This window comes from Acinonyx jubatus, chromosome A1 (genome assembly GCF_027475565.1).
Source record: "Acinonyx jubatus isolate Ajub_Pintada_27869175 chromosome A1, VMU_Ajub_asm_v1.0, whole genome shotgun sequence".
Taxonomy (NCBI): domain Eukaryota; kingdom Metazoa; phylum Chordata; class Mammalia; order Carnivora; family Felidae; genus Acinonyx; species Acinonyx jubatus.
In genome coordinates this window covers 224,784,183-224,810,992 of record NC_069380.1, presented here as the reverse complement: position 1 = coordinate 224,810,992, position 26,810 = coordinate 224,784,183, and the positions used below count along the sequence as shown (strand labels likewise).

The window sequence follows — 26,810 nt, the reverse complement described above, 5'->3', positions numbered from 1 at the left end:
GAGATCAGACGTGCCCCACTCGCCTCTGGGACTGTTTCCATGCGCTCTGTTCATTCAACAACTATTATGGAGCCCGGTCTGCGTGCCAATGCCAGCCCGGTGCCTGAGTCACCCGTTCCCGCGAGCGACGTCTGTAACACCCAGCTCAAGCGCTCGGAGGACGGTGCCGGCCGCAGGAAAGGTCCGCCCCCGCTGGTGGGAGCGTTCCTGCTCCTTCCAAAGGCTGGAGCTACCCGGGCGGAGGACTAGAAGCGCCGCTGAGCATTCACGCAGCCGCCCGCCGGCTCTCCGGGCGTCCGGCCGCCGGGCGCGGCCCCGCCCCTCCCGCCAGGCCCCGCCCACCCGCCGAGCCCACGCTCGGGCCCCTGACGATGTTCGCCGGAAATTCCCGAAGCCCCTCTTTTTTTTTCCTTCCTCTCCTTTCCCTGCTCTCCCTTTTCCTTTCACCCGGGTTCCCTCAGCTGTGATTTTCCCCCTCCCCCTCCTTCCTTCCCCATTTGAAATCAAGATGGAGGCTCGCGGTTGCCGCCGGCGCCCGTGATCCCGGAGCTCCTGCCGGCCACGGGCCCCCGCCCTTGCGACTGCGTGTCCCGCGCGGCGCGCGCTGCTGCCCGCGCTCCGGCCGGCGGCGCCGCCGAGGCCGTGGCTCCGCGTCCCCGCCCCGCGGCCGGCTCGCGGCTACCGGGCGGAGTCCTCGTCTATGTGGGCGCGCTCCCTTGGCGGAGCCGCAGCCGCCGCCGCCCGCTGCCGCCCCAGGGCTCTGCGTCCGCGCGCCGGGCGCGGGCAGCTGGGCGCTCGGCGCCGCCAGGCCCGGCGCGGAGCGGGCGGCACGCGGCGCTAGGGGCGCGGGGCCCGAGCCGGGCGCGGCCGCGGGCGCCGCCGCAGCCATGAGCGGCAGCAGCGGCGGCGCCGCCGCCCCCGCCGCGTCCTCCGGCCCCGCCGCCACGGCCAGCGCGGCTGGCTCGGGCTGCGGGGGCGGCGCGGGAGAGGGGGCCGAGGAGGCTGCCAAGGACCTGGCCGACATCGCGGCCTTCTTCCGATCCGGTGAGTGCAACTGCGGCGCTGCCCGCGCGCTCGGCCAAGCCCGCCGCGGAGGCGCGGTCCGCGAGTCCCGGCGCGCCCGGTGCTCGCCCGTTCGTAGGGCCCGGCGCGCTCTGGCCCGGGCTGCTGCACCCCCACGCCCGGTCTCCCGGACCTCCACCGGCGTGTCCCACTGCCCGCACCGCCCCGCGGGCCGCGGCTCGGCCCGGACGCCGCCGACTGGCCCTTCCCTGCGCCCGCCCCTCGTTCCGGGGTAAAATCTTCCCGTCCCCCGCCCCCGGTGGCCACCGCTCCACGGGTTGGGGCGCCGGCTCTTTGTCTCTTTTGCGGGAGGGCCGAGGAGTCGGCGGCGGGGACGGTGAGGGCGGAGGCCCCTGCCCCGGAGGCCGAGCGGACGGGGGTGGCGGGGCCGGACCCGGGAGAGCGGCTCTCATCTGGGCCGGTCTCTGTGGCCGATTTGTACCTGGCCCCTCCTCGACCCCATTAGCAGCCCGGTTTCTTTGCTCGGTCCTCCAGCCTGTCACCTCCCTGGCCGCTGCCTAGGCTTCTGTGAAACGGGGAAGCCATGGCACCCGCTGCCCAGGGAGGGGGGAGGTGGCCGAGCTGAAGCGCGGCGGGCCGGGAGGCGGGTGAGCCATTGTCTCCGGGGGCGGCCCGGGTGGGACATCTGGGAGCGCGGTGGCCCTGGGGGAGCCAGGCGCGCGGAGCACTGCCTGGGTGGCTTGGAGGTGGAGGCAGTGCCAGGTGGCCCGGTGTCTCTCCAGCGAGGAGGGGGTGCCCGTGGGAGAGGTGAGCTTGGCTGCAGTCCCGCGGGGAGGAGGTCTGGGGGGCGTGACAGGGCGTCCCCGGGACCCCCGCGGCGGCGCCTCCAGCCTGGGCCCAGATCCCGCGTGAGTCGGGACCGCGCCCCCGCGCCTCTCGTCCGCCCCCCCCTACCCCGCCCCAGTCCGGTCTGCTCGCGCGTCCGGGCGGCGGCGGAGGAGCGGGCGGCGGCGGCGATGGCCTCGGGGGCCCGAAGCCCGGAGCGCACGCCGATCGGGCGGGCGCGGGGCCGGGAGGATGCAGACTCCGCGCTGGAGAACAGAGAAGGGCGAGCCAGGTCTGCGGCCGGGCCCGGCGGGCGGAGGGCGTGTGCCGGGTGCTGGTGAGGACGGCGGGGCTGGGACGTCTGGGGAGCGGCCTATGATGGGGCGCGCGCTGGTGGCCGGCGGTTCACGTTTCCTCCAGGCCTCTTTCAAATTCGGTATTCGGGGTCGCCAGAAGCAGTTTGCAGCGGGAGGGCGATGGTCGGAGGTAGAAGTTAGTGCCAGTAGATGCCTGGTGTAGCACGGTCTTTCCCTCGTTTTCTTGATCTTTGCCAAGCGGGGTTATTTTTGAGTCGTTTTAACAGATTGGATATGGCTGGGACTGACATACACCGACTCTACAGTGTCAGCTTGGGGTTAATATACTTCCTAGTGCTCTCTCTCTCTCCGCGTGAGGTCCTTGCAGAAAGCAAAGGTTTAGGAAAACATGAACTCCTTCAAATGAAAGCTCCCCCTCCCCCTTTTGGGGGGGGGGTGCAACTACCTAGCCGGATTGAGCAGCCTCCTTTTACCTCCTAATAGCAGAACTGGGACGTCTTCCCTTCATGCCCTGAAGCTAAAGTCTAGCCTGTCTTTTTTCTGTTTCTACCACCTGTCACGAAATAATAGATTCTGTGCGGAATTCAGCTTCTCTCTGTTAGAAAGGCTCCTGTGCCCTGGAGATGGAATTTTTGGTGCTTCTGAGACCAGACTTTCTTACATCTTTATTATGCACAGTAGAGAAATTACTTCTTTTGCTAAGAAGAGCCCAAAAGACATTAGGGTGGACTGAATGCCCACAGAAAACTTGCTCCCTGTCAGTGTAGCTCTTCCCAGGATTTATCTGGGGAGATAAGTCTGTTGGTGGCCATGCCTACACCTGTGCTTGCTTCCGTGCCCGGACTCTTGTCCATGTTCAGTTTCGGGCAAAATCAGGCAATGCTTTCACTGGTTTGTTCCTTTCTTCCAGCCTCCAAAATGATTTGACAAACCATCCTTTTAGTTGTTTGATCTGGAATCAGGAGCCAGAGCAGATTTTAAGTAGCAGCAGTTGCACTGTCCCATCCCAGGGGAAGTCTGGAACATCTTTTTAAAGTGCTTTTCCCTCCTTTGGGCAGCTCTGAATCCCTGACCTAGATCTTGGCCGCAGCATCTAGGACAGTGATGTCTAGCAGAGGGTAGAGAGGTACCATTCAGTTGAATTTGTGGGGGGTGGGGTGGGGGGTTTGGACCTGTCAGGACAGATGAAGCAGGACTGTGGGTAGGGACCTCACCTGGTAGAGTGGCTCAGACAGGGGTGGGTGGGGGGCTCCGTGTCTGCTTTGATTGAATATGGATGACTGAATGGAGAGGCCAAGTCCATCAGTAAAATCTGACATTCTTTTCTAAGATGGAGAAACACAGGAAAAAGGTTCTCATTGACTGCGGTGGACAGATTAGGGTGTGAACATTTTTCCAAAAGGAGCCTGGTAGTTAAAATTGCCAACGTGTCCTAGACAAAGCATTTCTGTTGGTTGCCTTTCATTTCTCAGCCCTGGAACTGTTTGCTTGGCTACCTTATTCTCTTTCCTTTTTATCCTTTGTCCTGCATTAAATTTTAACTTTGTAGTCATGGATTGAAAACTAGTACCCATGGTTGGGTGAAAGGAGAAAGACTTCAGCTTAATAGGACTTTTTAGACAATTAGAGCAGTTCGGGATTAAAATCAGCTGCCATGTGATTTCTCTGTTACTGAAAGTGCTCAGCAGGGGCACCGCCACCTGCCAAGCTTCAGAGTTGGGTGCTGCTCTTGCACTTGGTGGGGGGAGATGGCTCAGAGGTGCTGGGGTCAGGGCGCTTGCACTTGGTGGGGGGGATGGCTCAGGGGCTGCTTCCCTCTCGGATTCTGTGGTTCCCTCTGAGCCCTCAGCACCTGATGGTTATTCTCCACTTTTCTTTGGAGAGCTCATGGCTTCAGAGCTGTGATTGCCCTTTCCCCCTGCTTTGTGTCACCCAGTGTCCACCTCAATCAAGGTCTTACCTCATATGTTGCCATTTCATTCCCCATTCAGGTCCTTGGCACAGAGACTTCCCATCCATTTTGACCATCCCGACTCTCCTTTTTTTATAAACCTGGCACCAGCAGGCAGGTCAATTAGTGTTAAACTGGATTGAGCGGAAATATGTGGTGATGCTGTGTTAGAGGGCAGCTGAGATTTTCCACAGGTGTTAGTGAATTTCAAACTTTTCTCCTTCACACAGACCTCAGTTCTAGGAAAGATAAAGCAGATTTCAAAAGGAAAAAAAAAGGGGGGGGGGCGGTTGGATCACAGATGTGAGCTAGTCCAGTTTCTTTATTTTACAGAAAGGGAATCAGGCTTCTAGGGAGGTCAAGTGACTTGCTCAGAGTATAATTCTTGTAGGGGTGGGGTCAGGGCCAGAAAGTGCGCCCCCCCCCCCCCCCCCGACTCTGGTACACTCTTTCTTGGAGGCCTCTCATGGCCAGGACTTTGCTTACATTAGTTCTCAAGCCCCCTGGGACCAATCACTTTTATTGCCAATCTATTTTGGGGCTGTATTCTTGTGGCAATAAATCATTCTTTCAGAGCTCTCTATTTAACCTTGCAAGAGTGTGTGTGTGTGTGTGGGGGGGGGGTACTTACATAAATGCATTATTTTTAACCTGCCTGGCATGTTTTAGGTTGGCATTAGATGAATGTGTAGAGAATAAAGGTTGTGGTTATTCTGAAGCGTCGCAGCCCATCGTGTTGGGTTTCTTTCATTAGATCTTATTCCGAACTCCTGGCTGCAGCCCTTCTTTCCAACAGAACATATGAAGAAAATTGAGTCTGTTACTTAGTGACGGAGCAGTATGCATATCTTTCTGTGTTTCGATATGATGATTTCCTCATGGAGCATTCAGGGATGCTTTTCTTCTTATTTATGCTGCTAACACCACATAAGTGGAGGCCTCAAGCTGGCCACACTACATCTGTGTATATTTAGAAGTCTGGCAGCTTTGGTCTCTGTGAGCACTAATAATAATTATTGTATTACGAATTCAGTCCTTGTTACCTTCAATATTTTGAAAAAAGGAGTCGAAGAAAATGTTATTTGAGAATGTCAGTTTCTCCTTTTTTGGTGGCATTCAGGTTCAGTTTTAGAGGAAAGCAAAGAGATAGCTAAAAATAATCCCATAAGTGACTTTCAAGAAATCAAAGCACAGTACAACAATCATTGAAAGAAACTTCTCATTGAGACCTTGTAAATTGACTTATTGACGCAGGATATTGTATTTTTCCCTTTGCGGTTTAGCCATCCAAGATTCAAATGAAGCCATTTTAACGATTTAAATGATTAAGCAAGATATAAATGACACAAGTGGTTCTGTTCAAAGTGAAGCCTGTGATTTAACTATGTTCCTCAAATGTATATTAAAAATAAGTGATTAGGGGCGCCTGGGTGGCTCAGTCAGTTAAGCATCTGACTTCGGCTCAGGTCACGATCTCGCATTCTGTGAGTTCGAGCCCTGTGTCGGGCTCTGTGCTAACAGCTCAGAGTCTGGAACCTGCTTCGGATTCTGTGTCTCCCTCTCTCTCTGCCCCTCCTCTGCTCATGCTCTGTCGCTGTCTCTGTCTCTCAAAAATGAATAAACATTAAAAAAAAAAAAAGTGATTAGGATGGTCTTTCTAGACCTTTGAAATGTTATGATAAATTTGGGATTTGTTTCTAACTGAAAGTGCAAGGTGTGTTTGAAGCTGTCATAATGTAAGTCAGCTGGATCTGGTATTTATTTTAAGTTTATTTACTTGATTCCTGTACTGAGAAAATAAAATTTTATCTGACATCCTTGGCGGAATTCCAGAGAAAAGTCAAATTCTTAATCAATAGCCACACTTTACTGCCTAGTAAAAATCACTTCTGTTGATAGGGATGAATTGTGTTTTACTATAAAAAGCAGTCTTAACAACCCCCTTCATTCCTCCTCAATTTTATAATGAATTGGTTTTTATTTCCTTAAGTGCGTTGTCTTGACAAATTTCAGTAGTGCCACTGGCGGGAACAGCAGCTACTCCGTGGACAGAGAAGAAATGGGTTGGAGGGAGATTCGCGGTGCATTTTGGTGGAAGGTGGTGGCTTGCTCTGATGTCCGTCTCATCCCTTCCTCTCCCAAGTGTTCATCTGAGTGGACTTGGGTGAGCTGCCAGCAGTGACTGTGTTATTTGTCTTGTGGATGGAGAGTGCCATCTTTTATAACTTCTCCTTGCTTCTCAGCCCCATTGAAGCTGATGGCAGGCAGGGATCTGGATGGGCCCACGGTTGGAGAGAGGGGCAGGCGGGATTAGATAGCGAGACAGAGTTCTCGGTCTCGTCCTACTCTAGATTCTGCGGATGAGCTGTTTAGCAGAGCGGTGGGCAAGGAAATGAGCATGTATGGGGAGTCTGCTCGGTGACCTTGGCACTTAGGAATCCTGGCTGATCCCCCTGGGAGTTCCTGTCACAGCACCTCTTAACTGAGGGGAAAGGACCAAGAAGGAGAAAAGGAGGGAGGGACTGGGAACAGGGCCCTGCAAAGCATTGGTTTGCTGCTGCTGCTTTCCCCTCCTCTGCCTTCCTCTCCCCACCGTCTCTGGGCCTCCTGTGGCCATAGTGGAGGTCTTGCCTCTTGGGACCTTTGCCTCCTCACTCACCACAGTGCCCAGCCCCTGCGAGACCCCGATTTCACTCCATCTCTGCCAGTTTATAAAGAGGAAAAGGAGATATCTGGCTAGAATTTCCAGTGTTGTCTCCCAACCTTTTGACATTATTAAGCCTTCCTTGCAGACATTCTTGTTCATGGGCACACATCTCTGCTGTGTAATGGTCAGCAAGTGCACAAGTACTCATTTTCACTTCTTCCTCATGGATGGGGACACGTAGTGTGCTTACTGAATAGTTTTGGTCTTAATTTCCTCCTTTTTGTTCCTCTCCATGTGAGGAAGCCCCTGGAAACCCAAATTACTAACCACCTGCTCTCTGGGAAAGGTTATATGTCCAGGGCAGAAGGGCAGGTGTGTGCAGACTTTTCCAAGCATGTGGCAGATTGTTAAGCTGGGGAAAGGGTGTAGCTTCTGTTTTGTTTTGTTTTGTTTTTTTTCCTGTGACTCTGTAATATTTGGTCTAATGCCAGATGTGCTGTGGAAATAAAGAACTTCATTTTGGTGATAAATATACTTGACTTTTAGATTACTGACTGTTTTAATTAGCCACATGTCTACTCTTGTCTGGTTGGTGAGGAATGTGGAGAAATCTGCAGAGCAAATCTTGTATTTTGGAAGCATTACTCTGTTTGGGCTTTGTCATAAATTAGTACCTTTTAGCGGTTACACTGACAGAGAAAGCATAATGAAGATGTTATCGAAGTAAAGAATAGATTCTAGGTCTAGGGTACTTTGGGTTAGTGGTGTTCATGTGAGTTAATCAGGCTGATTTTCTTACAGTCTGTGGTCCTGTTAGGGACAGTGATGAATTGCACTTGGCTTTTCTTTAGGAGGGGTTTCTGCAGAGTCCTGGAAGTTCTGCGAACCCTCTGCTCTTTCTCTGCAGTTCCAGAAGAGAAGTACGTGGTCTGCTGCTGTTACCGTCCTGCTGCTGGGAAGGGTTGGGGGCCCTTTGCAGTCTGATGTTGCCATTAGCATTAAAATATTGTAGGTGTGAACAGATCAACTGTGGTGCACCCCACTCGGTTAATGCTGCGTAAAGGAAGGCAGTTTCATGTTGAATGATTCCACTTCTGTGACATTCTCAAACAGACAGGACAGTGAGAGAACAGATTGGTTGATTGCCAGGCGTTAGGGTTTGGAAGGTCATGACTACAGAGGGTCAGCATGAGGGGCATTTTGGGGGATGATGGAACTGTTTTGTATCTTGGCTGTGTTTGTATGTGTTAAAATACATAGACCTGCACCCCCCGCCCCCTTGTTGTATGTTAATTTAAAACATTAAAAAAAAAAAGGCTGATAACAAACTGGGAGTAAACATTTCATTACAAATCAAAGAATTCTATACCTGTAAGAAAAAAAGGGCTTCCTCAAGTCAGTAAGACAATCCATAAGGAAAACAGGCAAACCGATCATTCAGAGAAGTCCCACAAATAAATGCCAGCTCCACTAGTAATCAAGGAAATGTAAATAGTTTTAAAACAATGAGATAGCAACAAAACCCAAATCCAATTAAGTTATTTCTCTAGTTAAGCTAGAGCAAAACCGAGTTCATTCCAAAAGATTTCCTATTGATTTGAAAGGTAACAGCAGTCCCCCAGACTGCCTTGACCAGTGGGACCAAACTTGTGTAATTACTAGGGAAACTTCAAAGGTAGTTATGAGGAAATAAATATCCTTTTCTTGGGTTCTGCAAGAAGCGTTAACTTGGGGAATCCATATGGCATGTAAGTCAAGTCTGCTGACTTAAGCCCTATCTTTAGATATGAACAGTCACCATTTTTCCTGCTTCAAATTTACCCACTCTGGTGAGTTTTTGTCGCTGTCCAGATAGAAGAGTAGTAAATGTGGGATGGTCTGTACTGTCTCAGTATTCCTGGTGTTACAGAAGGAATTTCCAGGGATAAGTTTCATTTGGGGCAGAGGGTGTTATTCCCACATTTGTTTCTGTGTGAGGCCATTAGCCCTCTGTTCTTGGGCCTTCTCAGGTAGAACTGACTTTGCTGCAGTATTGATGATTGATGAATGCATTTATAAAGCGTTAGTCCCCGCATTTAAGATTCATAACCACAAAATAAAGCTATTCTTGAACTTGGGAAAAACACAATTCAAATTTGAAAGTATAATCCTTGAATAATTTTAGATAGGGTTTCTTGGTATCTTCTTTTTTTTTCGTGTCTATGTATGTATGTATAGATCTTGGAAAACACCTCACTTTGGGATTCTGTGGAATGGTGGTCTCAAAGCAAGAAGGAATGTAGGAATATATCAGAGACTGATATTTGAAATCTATTTTTTTAAAATGTTTATTTTTGAGAGAGAGAGAGAGAGAGCTTGAGCAGGGGAGGGTGAGAGAGAGAGATGGGGACAGCAGATCTGAAGCAGGCTCTGTGCTGACAGCAGAGAGCCTGATGCAGAGCCCCATTTGGGGCTCAAACCCGCAAAGTGAACTGTGAGGTCATGACCTGACCCAATGTCTGCTGCTCAACCGACTGAGCCCCCCGGGACGTCCCTGAAATCTATTTTAAAAGAACCCATGTCCCCTAGTATATGTGAAGTCACGTGTATGAATGACACGTGTGCTCTAGGGCAAAGTGTTTTAATTTTAATTTGCAAATTATGCATGTGAAATGTTTGTAAGAAGTTGTTTTCCATTGTTTATTCCTTGTACTTCCTAGTCTGACATTGATCCACCTTTCAAGGATTCCTTCTTTACTGCCAGCTGTTGTGGAACATCGCCTCTGCAAACCTATGGGAGGGCACTCCTGGCTTATTCAGATTCTGAAAGTTTTATGTTTTCTTCCTTGCATTTACTTAGTCCTTGTTCTGCATGACAGATATGCTAGGATCTACAGGGGAAAAAAATGTGCATGTATGTATATGTGTGTGTGTATATATATATATACACACACACATACATATATATGTGTGTGTGTGTGTGTGTGTGTGTATATATATATATATATATATATATATATATATATATATATTAGTTTTTGGATAACTTTATTAGTTTGGTAAAGGCCCCAAAGTCTAATTCTTCTATTATTTGTTCTGAAGTTACATACAGATACTGGGAAACAATACTTTGACCGGAATGTTATTATAAATATTTCTAATTAGTCTCATGTAATGAAGTCTGTGCAGTTTAAATTACTTAATATTTTGGCATCCAAATAACTGGAATAAATTCCTCATTAGCCTGATACTAAACAAATAGATGTTTCTTGTTTGAAACTATGAGAAGTTATCTCCAGCCCTCAACGCCCTTTTCAGTACCGCAGTGATGACAGCTGGCGTGCCAGGGACGACCACTGACTGAAAGACCAGATTGCACAGAGCCACGATGTATTTCACACATGACTTTTAGCGTTATTTCACCTCCATCTCAGTGCTGTTGCACTTGACCTCATATGTCTTGGGTTCAGGAGCCTTGAGAACTGATACTAATTTGATGGTTTCCAGGCCATACATTTTTTTTTTCATGTGGCAGTTGAGTTCACTTGTCCCCTGATGGGTTGGTTGCCTCTGCTCTCACAGGGGAGGGGCTTTGTGACAGAGTCCTTGATTTCAGCATTTTGTTAGCTGGTCTGTGTATGTGTTTCTTTCTCAATATTTAACTGTAGTTCCCAAGAACAAACTTCGCAGGGTTCATTGCCAGGCATTTCTCTCCTTCCTCATGGCATTGTGTGAAGTCTCGTGTCACCGAAGGGACCAGCCTGTAGGTGAGATGGCACCTGTCTCCTGAACCAAACTGCTGCAAACCTTTGACTGTAAACCTGATGCAGGCTTGAGGTGAGATCACTGTAAATTTCCTCTGACAACCTCCTTGGGGATCTGGGGCTGTATTTTGGGAAACGAGGAAGATGGCAGACTGGAAACGGCCGCTGCCTCTCCCGTGCTGTCCTTGCCCTTGCTGGAATCTAAATCTTCAGCAGCAGCTGCCGGAGTCGTGTGGGAGGCCAGGACCTCCAGGCATAGGGGGTCAGATAGAACCTTTGGAATTATGCTTCAGAGGAGAGTAGAGTAAGTGCATCCACAAAGCAGTAACTTCCTTGGAAGCTCACAGGATGATACTTAAAATACCATCTTTATTTTTTCCCCCAAATACTGTTAATGCCAATGCTGTCCTTTAAGAAAACCTGGTGAAGTCTTGGTGTTAACTGTTTTCTCTACCGCCATCTGAGTTTCCTTTTTTTGAAGTTTATTTATTTATTTATTTTGGGAGACAACGAGCAGGAGAGAGGGAGGGAGGGAGGGAGGGAGGGAGGATGAGTGGGGAAGGGCCCCAAGTCACATCCCCCCTGCCAGCAGGTGCTGGCTTCTGTGTCAGTGTGAACACCTCAGCCTCTGGTGAGGTGGAATGAATGACCCCAGTTTGCGCTGCTGGTGAGGGCCTGGGCTGGAATTGACGCCCAGGGCTGCCAGACCACAAAGCCCTCGGGACGGAGGGAGTGGAGAGGGCCCTCACTCTGTACAGCTTTCCATAGGATCCTGTGTTGTAATTTGCAGATCTTTAAAATTGAATACATATATTCTTGTGTGTTGAGGATCGAAGCTATAATTTACAAGTCACACATCAAGCAGAGTTGAGTGAAAGATTCCAGGATATAGCAGACGTTTTTGTTTTCACGTTGGTCTGGGCCCTGTAATTTAGCTTCTGTGCCGGTCCTCTTCTCACTTAATTAAAACCGATGTTCCTTTTTACATAAATAATCCTAGCAACCTAGCTCTTCATTTGAGGCGTGTTGGCTGCATGAGTTTTGCTCTGCCTGGTCTCCCCTGTCTCAGGGGATCCTTGGGAGGGATCCTGGTGGTGGGGGAGAAAGGCTGGTCCTCTGGCTCCCTGGCTGTGTGGACTTGCCCCCAAGGGCTGGGTGGGAGGCCTCCCCTGTGGTGGCTGTCGGGTCGGGGTTGGCAGAGGGAAGTGTGAGAAGGGCAGGGAGCGGCCGGCAGCTTGCTGTGTCTGACACATTATAAGGATTACTGGGTCTTCCTTTCTGAGGACGGGGGACTGGGGCGGGGCCATGCTCAGCTGCTCTTCTGGGGACAATTTTATAAGGTGGGTGTGGTGACTCCTGGTTCTCTCCGTATAGCTATTTTGTTGCAGCCTCTCATTTTTTTTTTTTTGTTGTTATTCGTGGAAACGTGCGTGTGGATGATGATGGGGTCCTGGGGAACAGGATTGTTTTCCACCGTCCTTTCAGTGCGGTGTGTTGTAGATTTCTCCACCCGTGGGGTGCATTTTTGTCTGTGACACTTCACCTGTCCCCATCCCTACTGTGGCCTGGTCCTCTGGGATGCTGGTCAGGTTCATGCCCGCAGGGACTCCCGGCGGCCTTTCCACACTGGAACCACGTTCTGTCTCTGTGTGGGTCTCAGTAACTGCACGGCTCCCTTAGAGTTTTCGTATTTCAGTCAGGGGATGATGGAAACGCTGCTGTTGTGAGTGTAGACATTACGTAACCTGGAGGTGTATTGTGCCCTGGAAATCCACATTTTTGTTTCCTCCTGGTTTGCTCAAAGACTTTCCAAGGGTTTCAAGTTTTTCCGTTTTTATTTAATTCTTGTTTTTAAAAAATTTCTAGAACTAAAAGAATAGGACTAGCCTGCTGTTTAATGTGAGATTATGGGTTACTTTTGACATGGCCGTTATAGTTTGTCTTTGATTTTTAAAGCAACGAAAGGAGGTACCAAGCTCGAATCCATATCAACTCAGTTGAAGTGAGATTTCACTGTGTTACTTTTGGCTTAGTTGGTTCATGTCTTCATTGCTGATTATGTGTAAAGTTTGTGGGGTTTATTTTTGGGGGTGGGGGCAGGTAGGTCTGTTTTGAGAAGCCAGAACTCATGTTCAAAGAGAAATAACTCAGATTCAGATTCCCTATCTGTTTCTATTTCACCACACATGCGTGTGCACGATCTTCCCCTGCCCCTCTATATGTGTGTGTGTGTGTGTGTGTGTTTATATGTGTGTAAAATTTGCATGGGATTTTGTTTCTGAACCATTTGAGAGTAAGTTTCAGAGTTGATGATGCCTTTACCTCTACATGGTGGCTTGCTGTGTATTTTCTAAGAGCAGTGACATTCACTCACATGATGATCCATATCAGGACATTGATTTGATACAATGTTACTACCTAAATGTACTGACCTTAGTAAAATGTAACCAGCTGTTCCAGAAATGTCCTTTTTGGCAATTAAAAGTATCTGTGGTCCAGCATTCCATCCAGGACCACATACTACACTGAGTTGTTGTGTCTCCTAGGTTTTCTTTAATTTGGAACATTCCTCCAGTCTCTCTTGTTACCCCTGTATTTCGAAGATTCCAGTCAGTTCTTTGGGTGACCGTTCCTGAGTGTGGGTGGTAGGATTCCTTGTGACTAGATCCAGGTTGTGCTTTTGTGGCAGAAGGTCCCAGAGTGCCCTGTCAGGGATGCAGCTGTCAGCAGCCCCACGTGGGGCATTGGTTCAGGTGGTGACTACCGGGTTTCTCCACTGTAGTGTTTCCTAACAGTTAATGTTTTGTTGCGAGATGATTTGAGACTATGTCAAAGCCTGCTCCTTTCCTGACTTTCATTTGCTGGTTGTAGCATCTGTAGATGATTTTTGCTGGAATCAGTGATTACTCGGATGGTTGTGAAATGGTGATTTTTCGAACTTCATTATTCCTTGTGTTTCCCTGACTTTCTGCGATAAGGAAGAGCTTTCCCTTCTGCCCTATTTATTTATTTATGTAAATATGTCCTCCTGGGGTCCTATTGTATACAATAGCTTATAATCCTTTGCTATCATTTTTTCGTTTGATGCTCAAATTTTCCAAGATTTGGCCAGTGGGAGTCCTTTCAGACTGGCCTCTTTATCTTTTGTGACTTGTCACTATCATTTTCTGAGCTCTTTGCTATTTTCTGACACAATAAGATGTTCCAGGCTTCTGTTGTACATTTCTTACTGCAGCCGTGTAATCAGCCGCTTCTCCAAGACACCCTGGTTCATTTTAGTAGAGAAATGGTATTTAGAAACACAGTCTGGGCCTAAGTGTGTTCATTGGTACAGGGGTGTCATTATTGCGTCTAGAACCAGTCAGTGGACAGGGCTAGGAAGTGTTTGTGTATGTATACACATGCACATATGTGTACACACGCGTATATAATGTCACAGATGCACACATGTCACTATCTCTTTCTGCATCTGTCTGTCTAAAGTAACCATGAGTGGGGGCGCCTGGGTGGCTCAGTTAGTTCTCAACTCTTGATTTCGGCTCAGGTCATGATCTCATGGTTCATGCGTTCAAGTCTTGCATGGGGGCTGGCGTGGACAGCAAGGAGCCTGCTTGGGATTCTCTGTCTCTTTCTATCTGCCCCTCCCCATGCACGCTCTGTCTCCAAAATAAAATAAGTAAACAATTTTAAAAAATTAGAAAAAATAGAATAACAACCATGAGTTTATACTCCTTCAATTCCAGTCCAGTGCATTTAATCTTCCCTTTCCCAAATTTGCAATTCCCTTCTTGAACCCTGAAGGCTCCCCTTAACCCTCATGATATTTACTGACTCGCTCAATCCAAGAATAGGCGGAAAGTAGTTTCAAATTCTAGCCGACACCACTGCGATAAAGCGAACCTACATCTTCAAGTTTAAACTGTTCAAATCGGCAGTTAGTGGTCAGCTTTTCAGCTCAGGGCTTTGTCAGTTAATCATCCAAAGAAAACAGATGAAGTCATGCGCTGGAACTCCCCAGAGGCATGTTTAAGAAAAGAGCTGCCAGACTCCATCAACAGCTCACTTTCTGGTGATGTTGAAGCACAAAATTGAAAAATAAGGAGTTGCCAAATAAGAAAGGGAGATTAATTTCTGGTAAGTACAGTTTATGAAGATGACACCTGTTATGGGAAAGACAGTTTATCATCTTCCTCTCGGTACTAATTGCCCAAATGGAGGAAAAAGAGAAAGGAAAGCGTTGAGATGCAGAGTGGGTGGTGAGAGGGCCATGGGCCCTCGATGGGTGGGGTCCTTTCTCAGGAATCCACGAGTCCCCTGATTGGGGAAGGAGCGGAGTTCCTATGTTGGAGGAAGTCATGAGTCAGGACTTGGGAGACTGTTGCTTGCTGCCCTTCATTGAGTTAAGTGTTTCTTCTCGGAAACCACCTGCATGAATTTAATGTGGCAGCAACGTGGTTTCTGCTTCAGTGCGGGGTTTCCGGGAAGTGCGGGGTTTCCGGAAGTGCGGGAAGTGCGGGAAGTGCGTTTGCGTGTACTCAGTTCTAGAAATTGTGGAACGGCGAGTGCAGATCTTATGTTACAGGCAAAGTATTTGCTGTTTGGTGTTTTCCAGCATTAAAAGATGACAGAACATAGGGCCTTGATTTTGGGAGATAGTCTTGATTTCCTACGTTGTGTTCTGTATTTCCTATAAATGTCCTCATGCGTATTTGATCTTGTTCTGGAAGATTTGGCCTCTGTACTTGTAGAAGTTCTACAACTAGACATTTTAGCAAGAAAGAAAAATCATAATTTGCTTACTAATATTTTATGCTTTTTTTTTTTTTTTAATAGGCTTCATGCCCAGTGTTGGGCCTGAACTCCCAACCCTGAGATCAGATGTTGAGTGCTCCATCAACTGAGCCAGCCAGACACCCCAGGAAATGCTTTTGATATTTAGAAAATTTGGAGAATAAAAGGTCATGCCTAGGGAGAGTGGGAATGACTGCTAATGGGTCAGGCAATCTGGAGAAAGTCTTGGGTGATGAAGATGTTCTGAAATTAGGTAGTGGCTATGGTTGCACAACATTGAATGTACTAAAAACCACTGAATGGTATACTTTATTTTTTATTTTAACGTTTTATTTATTGAGAGAGCACGGGCGAGGGAGGAGCAGAGAGAGAGAGACCGAGGATCCAAAGTGGGCTCTGAGCTGACAGCAGAGAGCCTGATGCAGGGTTGAAACTCACAAACTGTGAGATCATGGCCTGAGCCAAAGTCCATGCTTAACTGACTGAGCCACTCAGGTGCTGTGAATGGTATACTTTATTTATTAAAAAAAATTTTTTTTAATGTTTATTTATTCTTAGCAAGCGAGCACGAACAGGGGAGGGGCAGAGAGAGGGAGACACAGAATCGGAAGCAGGCTCCAGGCTCTGAGCTGTCAGCACAGAGCCTGACACGGGGCTTGAACTCATGAACTGTGAGGTCCTGCTCTGAGCTGAAGTCGGTCGCTTAACCGACTGATCCACCTATGTGCCCCATGAATGGTATACTTTAACAGGGTGAATTTTGTAGTACGTAAGTTATATATTAACAGAAGAAGAAAAAAGGTCATGGCTAAATTGGTAACACATTTCATATTCTTAAACAGCTTCATTTATTGAGTGCTTACTGTGCACCATCTATTTAATTTTCCTAGTCCCCTGCAAGGTACATAGTGAAGTGACATCCATTTGATACCTGAGGAAGGGAGCCCGGAGAGGTTTTTTTAACTTGCCGCAGATCAGGTAGCTCCTAGGGACAGACGTGAGGATGCCAAGTGCATAGTGACCTTCTTTCAAAAGTGGGTATCTGGGTGACCTCAGGGTCAGCCTGCTGATGGTTTCCCCTGCTCTGCTGTGCACATCACACCGAGGCCTTTGACACCATTAGGGAGCTTCCTACTTCCTGTTTTTTTGGTGTCCGGGAGGGAAAGCAATGAAATGACTCCTTTGAAAGAGAGTAGTATTATGGGTAAGATCTGATGGAGTTCAGTTATGATTTGATGGTATATTTGGTAATTTCTTAGAAAACTTTGGATTAACTATCTCGGTGAAAGCTTTAGAGGGTTTCAGTCAAAGAGGACAGGACACCTTTTGCTTGGGTGGGTGTTGTGGGATAGTGGAAGGCACACCTGAAATAGTTCAAGCTGATGGTACTTTAGTGTTTCGAATAAACACTCTGGGGAGGTTGCAGGGAGAGACAATGTCTTTGCAGTAGAACTTGCAGGCAGGGTGCTCTTGCTAGTGTGAGTTCTGTATTCGTGAACACTGGCATCCGTTCTGCTCACTCGCATACACAACTGAGACGTGGAGTACGTGTTAGACTCTAAGACAGAAACTATGAATTTGCATAAAATCACATATGCTCTGCTGTAATTTTCATTGTGCCTGTTTTAGAATCGAGATGACACTTCATGCAGAGTATTTTAGCTTCCACTTAGGAGACTTCTCAGAAAGGAAAAACTTGTGGGGCTTTGAAATTACTTTAGGGGATGGTCCCTGAAGGAAACAAACCATGAAGACTTTTTTTTTTTTTTTTTAAAAGAGGGCTCATTGGTCGCCAAGTTTCCAAATGTAGAGAAGATATGAGAAAACAACCCCCAACTCATTTCTCCCCACCCCTGAGCCACTGAAGACTTCCATTCTTTTTAGCATTTTGAAGCCTTTCCCCCTGATTATATACATTAAAAACACATAAAGCACATTGGGGTTTGGTCTGTTGTGTGGCATGCCTGTGAAAGGACCAGAGGTCTGGCAGAACAAGAGCCTTCCTGTTGGGCGGTGACCTTTTTATGGTGTTTGGTCTGTCATCTTTGTTTCTCAGTCTTAAATGCCTAACTCAGAATTACTTAGCACTTGAAGTGGCTTTCATCTTCAAAGGACTTTATGGGCATTATTCAGTATACATGGGACTGTGTCATGAATGAGCTGTTTATCCCTGAGCACATCAACATGCCAGGTGCCATACAGCTGGAGAAGACAGAAATAATACTCTGGCCAGTGGGAGTTTATATTCTAAAGAGGCAAGATGATTAGGCAGATTCCCTCTTTTGGCCTCTTTTAAAGATGTGCTGGGGAATAATGTAGAAATTTAAATTGTAAGAGGTGATCAACTCGCTCACGTCTACCTAATTGGAATCGCTCTCAAGGTGAAAATGAAATCCGAGATGCTCCTTAAAAGGCATAGAATATTAGGTCTCATTTATTGCACATTCTCGATGGATGTGGTATTTTCCTGTGTCACAGATGAGGGTTTTAGTAAAGACTAGGGAAGAACCATTCTCTGTTCTCCATGACCTACACTCTTCTTTTTCTTTGCTGGTCTAGAAAGGGTGCTTTGTGACCAAGTCCTTGTGTGAGTCATGGACACGCATTTCTGAGCTTCAGACCTCGTCACACCATCCGGGCTAGCTGGGCCAGCCTCGGGAGAAGCTTCTGGTCGGCGTGGCCCTATCAGCCTCTGTGAGCCCCGTGCTCCCCTCCCCCATTCTGTGTCTGTGGTCTGCCACCTGTTTTTGTATTGGGTGTTCCCTCTTCTTTTTGGCTGTCTTAACTGACTTAACTCAGGCCTCACTTACTTTGGGAAACGGCACTTATCCATCCTCTTCTGGCCTCACGCTGGCTGTCCGTGCTGGCAGGGCACCTGGTGTGGACAGTGCCCTGCTTCAGGTTTTGTTGGGATGGGGTTAGTCCTTCTGAGTATGAGCTGCTGGGCTGCCAGCACAGGGCACCGCAGATTTACACCTGTGGTTCTTCAACTGGACTACGTCAGAATTGCCTGAAAAGTTCTTTTTTTAAAGTTAAAAAAATTCTTTTTTTTTTTTAGTAATCTTTACACCCAGCATGGGACTTGAACCGATAACCCTGAGGTCGAGGGTTGCATGCTCTTCCTCCTGAGCCAGCTAAGTGCCCCACCTGGAAAGTTTCTTTAAATTATAGAATCCCTAGCGATTCTGATGGAGTAGTTCTAGAATAGAGCCCTGGAATCTGGACTTTGGATGTGCCCTACCGGTAATTCAGGTGCACAACGGTGTGGGAACCACTCTGTTATGGCAAGGCACACGAATTGGTTGTGGGTTATCGGGCCATGGCCAGTTCTGTGTAAGGTGTGATATGTGCAGTTTACAGAATCATCTCATTTACATATCTGGAGATAACGGAGAAAGTTGCGTGTAGCTCATTTGTGACAGGAACAGCCTTCCTGAAGGAGAAGATCCTGGTTCATTGAGGAGCTCGCCGACCAGTCTTCCTTTCTGCTATACGAGCAGACTAAAGGCATAATTGGCGCTCCAAACTTGAATTTGAAGCTACTTGTTGCCATAGAGATGTTGTGTAGTGTTGAAGAAGATTAGAGAAATCACATCGTAAATTATCAGAACAGATGGCTTGTAATCTAACACTCTTCTAGCCCATATTCTTTGTATTGACACTTGAGAATATTTTAAAATACCGGTTCTTACTTTGTTCTTACACCTGTAAAAATGGCAGACTTCATACCGAGGTTTAAAATGGGTGTTACATATGTCACACACAGTACCCAGTGGCAGCAATGTGAGGTGGGGAAAATATTTGAAGCATGGTAGGAGTGTCCTCTCTACTTGTGCTTTAGGGACCCATTTGTAAGTTGCTTTTTTTTTTTTTTTCCCAGTTCCAGTTATAGATTTCATACTCTCTCTTATTATTTTGACAGTACCAGTCAGGGATAATTTTTATCTCCTTGCTTTGATGGAAATTGAATCGTCGTCTAGGAGCTTTGCTCACAAAGGAATATTACAAGACCGTGTAGATTCAGACAACATATTCACTTCCAAGGTGTCTTATTTTATGATGATGAAAAGCGTATTTTCTGTAAGAGTTTTTCTGAAATTTGTTTTCTCATTTCCTGTTTCAGTCTGTGGACTGACGCGCAACTGTTAAAGACCGTAGGACGATTCTGGACGTAGGATAATTCTGGACGATTGTTGAGGACAGTTATTCTGTGTCTCTTGTGGGGAAACGCAGCTCGACTGCCATTCTGGTGCGCACACACGCGCACGCACACACACACAGTGGCTTAACATTTACATTGTGCATGTGGGCAGAGTGGATGTATACGTAAACGGCTTCAAATTAAGGAAGGATTAATGATAACCCTGTGAGTGTAGTTTAAAGAGTCAGTAAAACTTACCTTGTTTTTTAGGTTCTTGTAGTTACACGTATGTTAACATAATTTTTAGATTTCTTTATTCTCACATTCTTAAAGTATTCAGGAATCTTAACAGGCTGTCCCTACATACATTTTCATGAGTCTCATTTTCATGCGCCGTACTTTAATAGTAACTTGCAAAGGAGATTAACAAGTTAGTTTTCCAGCTTCCAGACTATTCCTGAATTGCTTGTGTGTAAGTGTGTGTTTTAAACTGAGTCCAGATGTTAACAGTCCAGGACACTTCTCCTTGAACTTTTCTCTGCTTGAGCGTTTCTTCACCAGCCTGTGCCACTTGTACTGATGGCAGTTTCTGATGCCACCCAGCAGTGGAACAGGCAGGTCACCTGTAAACCCAACTCCACTGGATGTAGTAATTCCTCCTTCAGGGTGAATCATTCAGATGACCTAAATCCTTTGACACCCCTATGTCAGTGCTAGAAAATTAAAAAAAAAAAGTGTTCAGTAATTATATCAAAAGCATCAGAAAAACCATCTTATCAGAGGCCTTGGAGCCATGATAGGAGTGAGGAAAAAGCGTGATTAAGCCTTAATCTCTTTGGTAAACATGGCACACCATTCAGCAAGGCTGGCTCACCCTCATGGGAATTATCCAGTGTATTGGCACTGGCCCGAGGGAATCGGGATGAAATTACCCAATTATCAAAATGTGTGGCTTGAGGGGAGGTTATTTGGCTCTGTAAAGCCACCTGCCACGGTGGTGAGGCCAGACTGACTGTGGAATCTGCCCGAGATACAATTTGCCTCAAGGGCAGAAAGGCTCCTGGTGTCAAAGCCCAGGATCTAGTTCTCCTGAGATTGCTTCAGAAGGGCTAGGACCATGACCTCCCAGCCAAATGGGTTTGGAGAGTCACTGGGTGGCTTTCCATGAACCTATTTCTCATTGGTAGGGTGGTCTACTCTTTTGTCTTTGGTCAGAGTTGGAGTGACTGACTCCTCTTCTGTCTCTCTCAGCTGACCTACTGGTGTTGGTGTGATTGTCCTTTTCCTCTTAACGATCTTCTAAAATTATTCCCTTGTCCATTGCGTCTGCAGGAGGAATTTCCTCTTAGGAGTGTGTGAGTGGTTAATTCAAATTCAGCTTTTCACATATAGGCCCATGCCCTAAAGTGTCACTGCCATTTTGCCCATTGAATTGTTTATTAAATGTACTAAGGGCACGAGAGGCCCCGAAACCATGAGCAAGAAAATAGGGCCTTTTCCTTAGGCCCTTGGATGTGCAGTGTTTGTGGAGTTAGCCATCTCTCAGTCAAGGAAGGACACTCTCAAGGAAAACAGATGAATGAACGCAGTACCCCCCTAAACTTCCCAGTAGCTGTATTTTTATTTTATTCTTCCTGTTGACCATCCATCTTTCTTTCTGAGGCTCTGTGTCTCTGTGCCCTTCAGAGGGACTTTCCTCTGTTTACACGTGACTCACCCAGAGGTCATTCTTACAGCTTCAGCCCTTCTCAGACACAGCCCCATCTGCCCAGAAGTGAGCTTTTCAAAAAGGCCCCTGGACCCTATAAATAGCTGTCAGGTGCCCTCATTCAGATTGTGTGAACTCTCTCCACAAGTCTCTGGTTTTCTAGCTTCCAGAGCTGATAAAGTCTGCTAGAACGGAATGGCAGGTTGGCTGTGAGGGGCTCGCACACAGATTCCAGACTTATTTAATGAATGAACGCCTCGCTTTACTAAGTGGGCTTCTTATCTTTCTTTTTTAAATCCCTCTTTTTCACATTTCTTCCTTTTTTACCTGCATTTCTCTTGTTTTCTCTTCTTCAACCATTCAAAAGTGACAGTGCCACGCATAGGCATTGGTAGACCTTGCTGGAGGCAGTTGAGGAGAAGAGTTTGGTTCCTGGGGCAGGAATGCTCCCCGTGGGGAGTCTGGATTGTGCCGGGCACCTGAACAGTCTTGAGCTGGGAGGAAAGCACTGTCCTGGTGGCGCCCCTTCCTCCTCTGCCCCGAGGCACGAGGCCCCATCCCGTCTGCTCCTGCACCGTAGTTTTATCTAATGCGAAATTTTCATTTTATGGTGATTCTGATAAATTTCGTTTAGCAGATAAACCTGATGGTTCTTCTTTTGAAGGTAATGTAATCCCTTTCCCTAAAGTTGGCAGATTATTCTTCATAATCCCATCGACTCACCGTGGCCCTCGCATCATATAATTTCCTCCTGAGATTTTATTTCCTAAGCTGTGATTTATATGGAGGCCGAATCTTACTCACCTGTGTATCCCCAGCGCCCAGTCGGTGCCTACTAAATGTTTGCCGAATGAACGAGAAGGTGAACGCTGCATCCCAGTGTCCAGTGGCAGGAGGCTGCCGTGAAGCTTACGGTAACTGTGAAGTCAACAAACATGGGCCAGAGGCGCCCACGTCCTGTCTAGTAGAACGTTGTGGGGAGAGGGAGGAAGGGGAGCAGGAGGAGGAGGAGGGGGGGGGAGGAGCAGGGGAGGAGCAGGAGGAGGACGGCCCATGCGCTCTTGCAGCCGCAGCGCGCTTGTGTGCGGGTGGCGTGTGGGCACAGGCCGCTGCAGAGGAGGCTGTGTTCGTGATGCTGCTCTTGGTCTGCTTGCTGTTTACCGTGACCAATTAGCTAATCCTGGGGACCCAGGCTCCTTGCGTGGGTACGCATCCTCCCGTGGAATCCTTGTCTCCAGACTGGCTGTGCTCACTCACTCCGGACCCTGATCCACATCTGCTGAATGATTACTGGGCTTGACTGGGCACAGTGGAGGGTGAAGGGGCATCTTTTATCAGGTTTCCTTTGAGATTTAAGATCTAGTCACCTCTGAGTGTTTTTATTTTTCATGAGTTGATTTCTCATTGAGTACTTTGTGGAAAGGTCACATTGGGCAAAACAGCATGGGTAAGATTTTCTCTTGGGAATGTTTTTATAGGAGAGCTTTCCATAAGCCCGTTAAGAGTGTTTCAGGTCCTTCGTGGTCTTCCCTTTCCCATACTTCACTTTCATTTCTGGGACCCCACCCCTCACCCCCTTCAAAACTTTATAAATCTGAAAGCAGGCCACAGGCCCTTTTAAAATATTACACATCAATATGAGGCCAACCCAGTTTTTCATAAATAGGTCAACATGTTTCTACAAAGTAAGGGATTCAGAAACACACTATCCTTTAAAGAGAAGGTATTTCAGGGAAAGATGACAAGTTTTCAAAGCTTAGCTGTTGGTAAGGCCTGAGAATCCTAGCCCTCCAGGGTGGTGATTTCCGGGGCCTGCCTTGGATGAAGTGCCAGGTGCCACAAACATTATTGAGGGAAAGGCTGCTGGGGGTCAGATGTGGTGGGAGACCCGGGGTACATGTGAAAGAGACAAGCCAGGTGCAGACCTGTGAGGAGCTTCTTCCCGGTCCTCGAGAAGCAGCTTCATGCTGAGTGTGTGCTGTGAAGAGCCATCAGCACCAGCCTTCCGCCCAAGGGGTGTAATGCAGACATGTTCTCTTTGAGTCAGACTGGTGCTCTTGCCTTACCTGATTACCCAAAGAGTCATTTCTTGCTTATGGAGGGCGGGACCAGTCCCTCCCATAAGTTCTCTTTACTGATGATTGTGCTTTTTATCTATAGATCAGAATCCACTGATAGTCGTGTGATGCTGGGAAGCCAGAGCAAATCAGGAGAGGAAAGACTATGGAGGGATTTGCAAGCTGGTTCTTCACATTTATCTGAGTGTAGGTACCCTTCAAGAAGGTAGTCATGTCTGGCGTGATCCTTGGAAAAGTTTGTAGGACTCTGCCTTACGTTTGTAAAATTGAAAAGAACCCTGAATAACTGTGAAAACTGGCTGTGTTCACAGGTGTAAACATTCACAGCATCACACCCACTGTGCCATCCTGAAGTCAGTGAAACGCTTTGTCGCTGATTTCATGGGCCTTATCATCCATGAAAAGTGCCATGTGTTTAATTCATGACCAGGTGTTCTGTACTGTTAATGTAGCCTAATGTGAGACACACACTTTATGTGTACCCTGGCGTCCCCTGAATGGGGAGGTCCCACATAGGTGAATAAGTGGACGCAAACATGTTTATTCATAGTTTTAGAACAGGAGATCCTCCGATGAATCTGAGTATTTGGCAACAGAGCGTGGCCTATACAGCTTGATATAAATCTGTTCATTTTTCCCTTGTACTAGATTTTGAAGAGGGTGAATTTCCAATTTATTGTTTCCCCATAGTAGAAAAACAGGCTTTTGTGTTGTTTAGAGCACTGTTCTCTAGCACCGGAATTGCTTGTGTGTGCATATCTTTCCCTCTTTCTGATTGGAATGCTGCCCTTTGAACTAGCCTTCAGTTTGTTTGAGTTATTTGGCTTCTTTGACTTGTTGGTGGGCACCAGGGCTTGTGAGTTCATTGTTATTTGCAGGAGACATATTTAAATTCATGCTCCTCTCTTTCCACCTTTTTCATTTTAATTACCGATCTACCCTTAAGCCTGATTTTTTAAATAACCTGTGTTGAAATGCAAATTCATTGTTGGAAGTGTCACTAAGAAATCGGAGTCTGGTGTTCCTCTCCTGGGTCAGGCCCTGGCCTTTTCCCCAGGGTGAAAAGAGCAGGGAGGCCTTGCCAACGTCGCCACCCAGATCCCACAGCCAATGCTGGCGGTCAGTAGGTGACCTCTACAGTCAGTGTCCTCAGAGCCACTACTTACAGGGTGAGACTTTTGACTCCTACTGTTTGATTTTTACTTTTTACTTGGGTTATGTGAGGTGAATGCATGGATTAAGTTTCTTGTTCTTTGTGTAGGACAGAATTAAAGGGAAATTTAAGACATCCTGGTCTGCTTTTGTTCATCACCTCTGTTATATTCTTAATGGGTATTACGACTGCCTTTTTTTTCATTCTTTTTTCTTTTATAGTTGGGAAGGTCCCCAATTTTATTTTTACATCATGTTCTTCTCTGACACAGTTTTATTTGACAGTACAACAGTTACATTTTTAATAAAGTGTTCCCACATTTCCATATTCTTTACTTTTGTAGGACGATGTCATTTTTGATGATCACTAATTGGTATGTCTGAATATCTCCCTTCTGACTACAGGTATAAATAGTGACTAAGGTGAGAGATTTTGTTTCAGAGGTGGAGATTTTGGGTTACTGCTCTGGCTTTACCGCTAACTCCCAGGAAATAACCTGCCCTGTTTTATGAATTCTTTATACATGGGCTTCTGTTGTGGGTAGCTATCAAGCCTATGACATTCTTAGTTTTATTTGATTGGAGCGCTTGAGTTACTATCACAAAGTGCCTCTCAGTGAAATGCATTGTAACTTGTTTGTGTTTATTCTGTGCAGCGGTGGTGGTAAAGTTGTTATCTAAACTTCTTAAAGAAGATTTTTCATACTGGCTTTACAGTGAGTTCTTTAAAAAGGGATCTCCCATCAGTAGATTCATATCTATTTTTGGAGAATTAAAAGTGATAAGTACTTGATGGTACTGTAGGATTAGCTTGGAAATATCTGTAAGTTGATAGTGCATGGATCATACAATTGTTATGTCACCAGCTGTCGAGTGATTTGGTAATTAGATAAAGCATTTTCTTTATTTTTCTTTATTTTTTAATTTTTTTAACATTTATTTATTTTTGAGACAGAGAGAGACAGAGCATGAACGGGGGAGGGTCAGAGAGAGAGGGAGACACAGAATCTGAAGCGGGCCCCAGGCTCTGAGCTGTCAGCACACAGCCCGACGCGGGGCTCGAACTCACAGAATGCGAGATCGTGACCTGAGCCGAAGTCAGATGCTTAACTGACTGAGCCACCCAGGCGCCCCTAGATAAAGCATTTTAGAAAGGGCTGATTATTAAACACAAATGGTAGCCAATTTTTGTAGGCGAAAGAAAAAGCAGTTGAGAAAAGCAGGACTCCAGGTGATTACCTGGAAAGCAGGCGAGGTTGGGGAGAAGCAGGAGGAGGAGATAGGAGGGTGGCAAGTTGGGCCATGTGTTAGGTACGTAAGGAAATGCTTTATGGGACTCATTTACACTCCTGGCTGCATTCTCTGTAGTTTACCCGAACTGGAGATTACTGTTCTTGTAAGATGCTTGGAAGGTTAGTTGGTTAAGTTTCATATGAGACCTATACGAGGGAGGTAATAATAGAAAAGTTCTTTGTGATAGCTTTATGAGGGATATAATATTTAGTAACTTTTGAAAATTAAAAAACTACCTTCAGTGAAAAGAGCGTAGTAATTTGTATATACCGTGGTTAGAAATTTTTGTTTTTTTAAAAAAATTGAGATGTGCTTTTGGTAGTCTTTAGCTAAATCCTTCACCTTAACCATTGTTTAAAACAGTCTTTGGGGTGCCTGGGTGGCGCAGTCAGTTAAGCGTCCGACTTCAGCCAGGTCACGATCTCGCGGTCCGTGAGTTCGAGCCCCGCGTCAGGCTCTGGGCTGATGGCTCGGAGCCTGGAGCCTGTTTCCGATTCTGTGTCTCCCTCTCTCTCTGCCCGTCCCCCGTTCATGCTCTCTCTCTCTCTGTCCCAAAAATAAATAAACGTTGAAAAAAATTTTTTTAAAAAATAAAAAAACAGTCTTTAACTTTTTTTTATTCATTCATGCATCAAGCATCTATTGAGTACCTAGTGTGTGCAGTCACCAGAAGTAAAACTTTTTTTTTTCTTTTTTTTGAGAGAGAGAGCTGGGGAGGGACAGAGAGAGAGAGAGAGAGAGAGAGAGAGAGAGCGAGCAGGGGACACAGAGGATTCAAAGCAGGCTCCGTGCTGACAGCACAGAGCCCATTGTGGGGCTTGAACTCATGAACTGCGAGATCATGACCTGAGCTGAAGTTGGGTGCTTAACTGACTGAGCCACCCAGGCGCCCTAATTTGAAGTTCTTAAAAGAGAATATTATGTATGTAGAAATACATTTTGTCACTTTTCAACCATTCGCATTTGCATCTTTGTTTCAATTTGATACACAGTTTCAGCATTTGATGAAATAAGGATGGAATCTTAGTAGTTTATGGTAAAGAGGAATTACTGGAGCTCATCCCTGTTTCAGCATTCCATTCCTTCGTGAAATCAGAATCGTGAAGCTATTTTGGGAAAGGGTTGGAAATTCTTATAATCC

The 26,810-nt window shown here is 46.8% G+C and overlaps 1 protein-coding gene across 2 annotated transcripts in view; it reads left to right on the top strand.

Annotated features, from left to right (window-relative positions):
* The first annotated feature begins 413 nt into the window (after nt 1-413).
* The window catches only part of TRIO (trio Rho guanine nucleotide exchange factor), a 353,418-nt gene continuing 327,021 nt past the window's right edge, over nt 414-26,810 (top strand). Inside the window, exon 1 of one of the 2 annotated variants that reach the window (XM_053202025.1) lies at nt 414-1,044. In XM_053202025.1, the coding sequence (XP_053058000.1) occupies nt 888-1,044 (157 nt within the window). In that variant the 5' untranslated portion in view covers nt 414-887. The remainder of the gene's footprint in view (nt 1,045-26,810) is intronic. The other variant, XM_053202016.1, reaches the window with a different exon arrangement.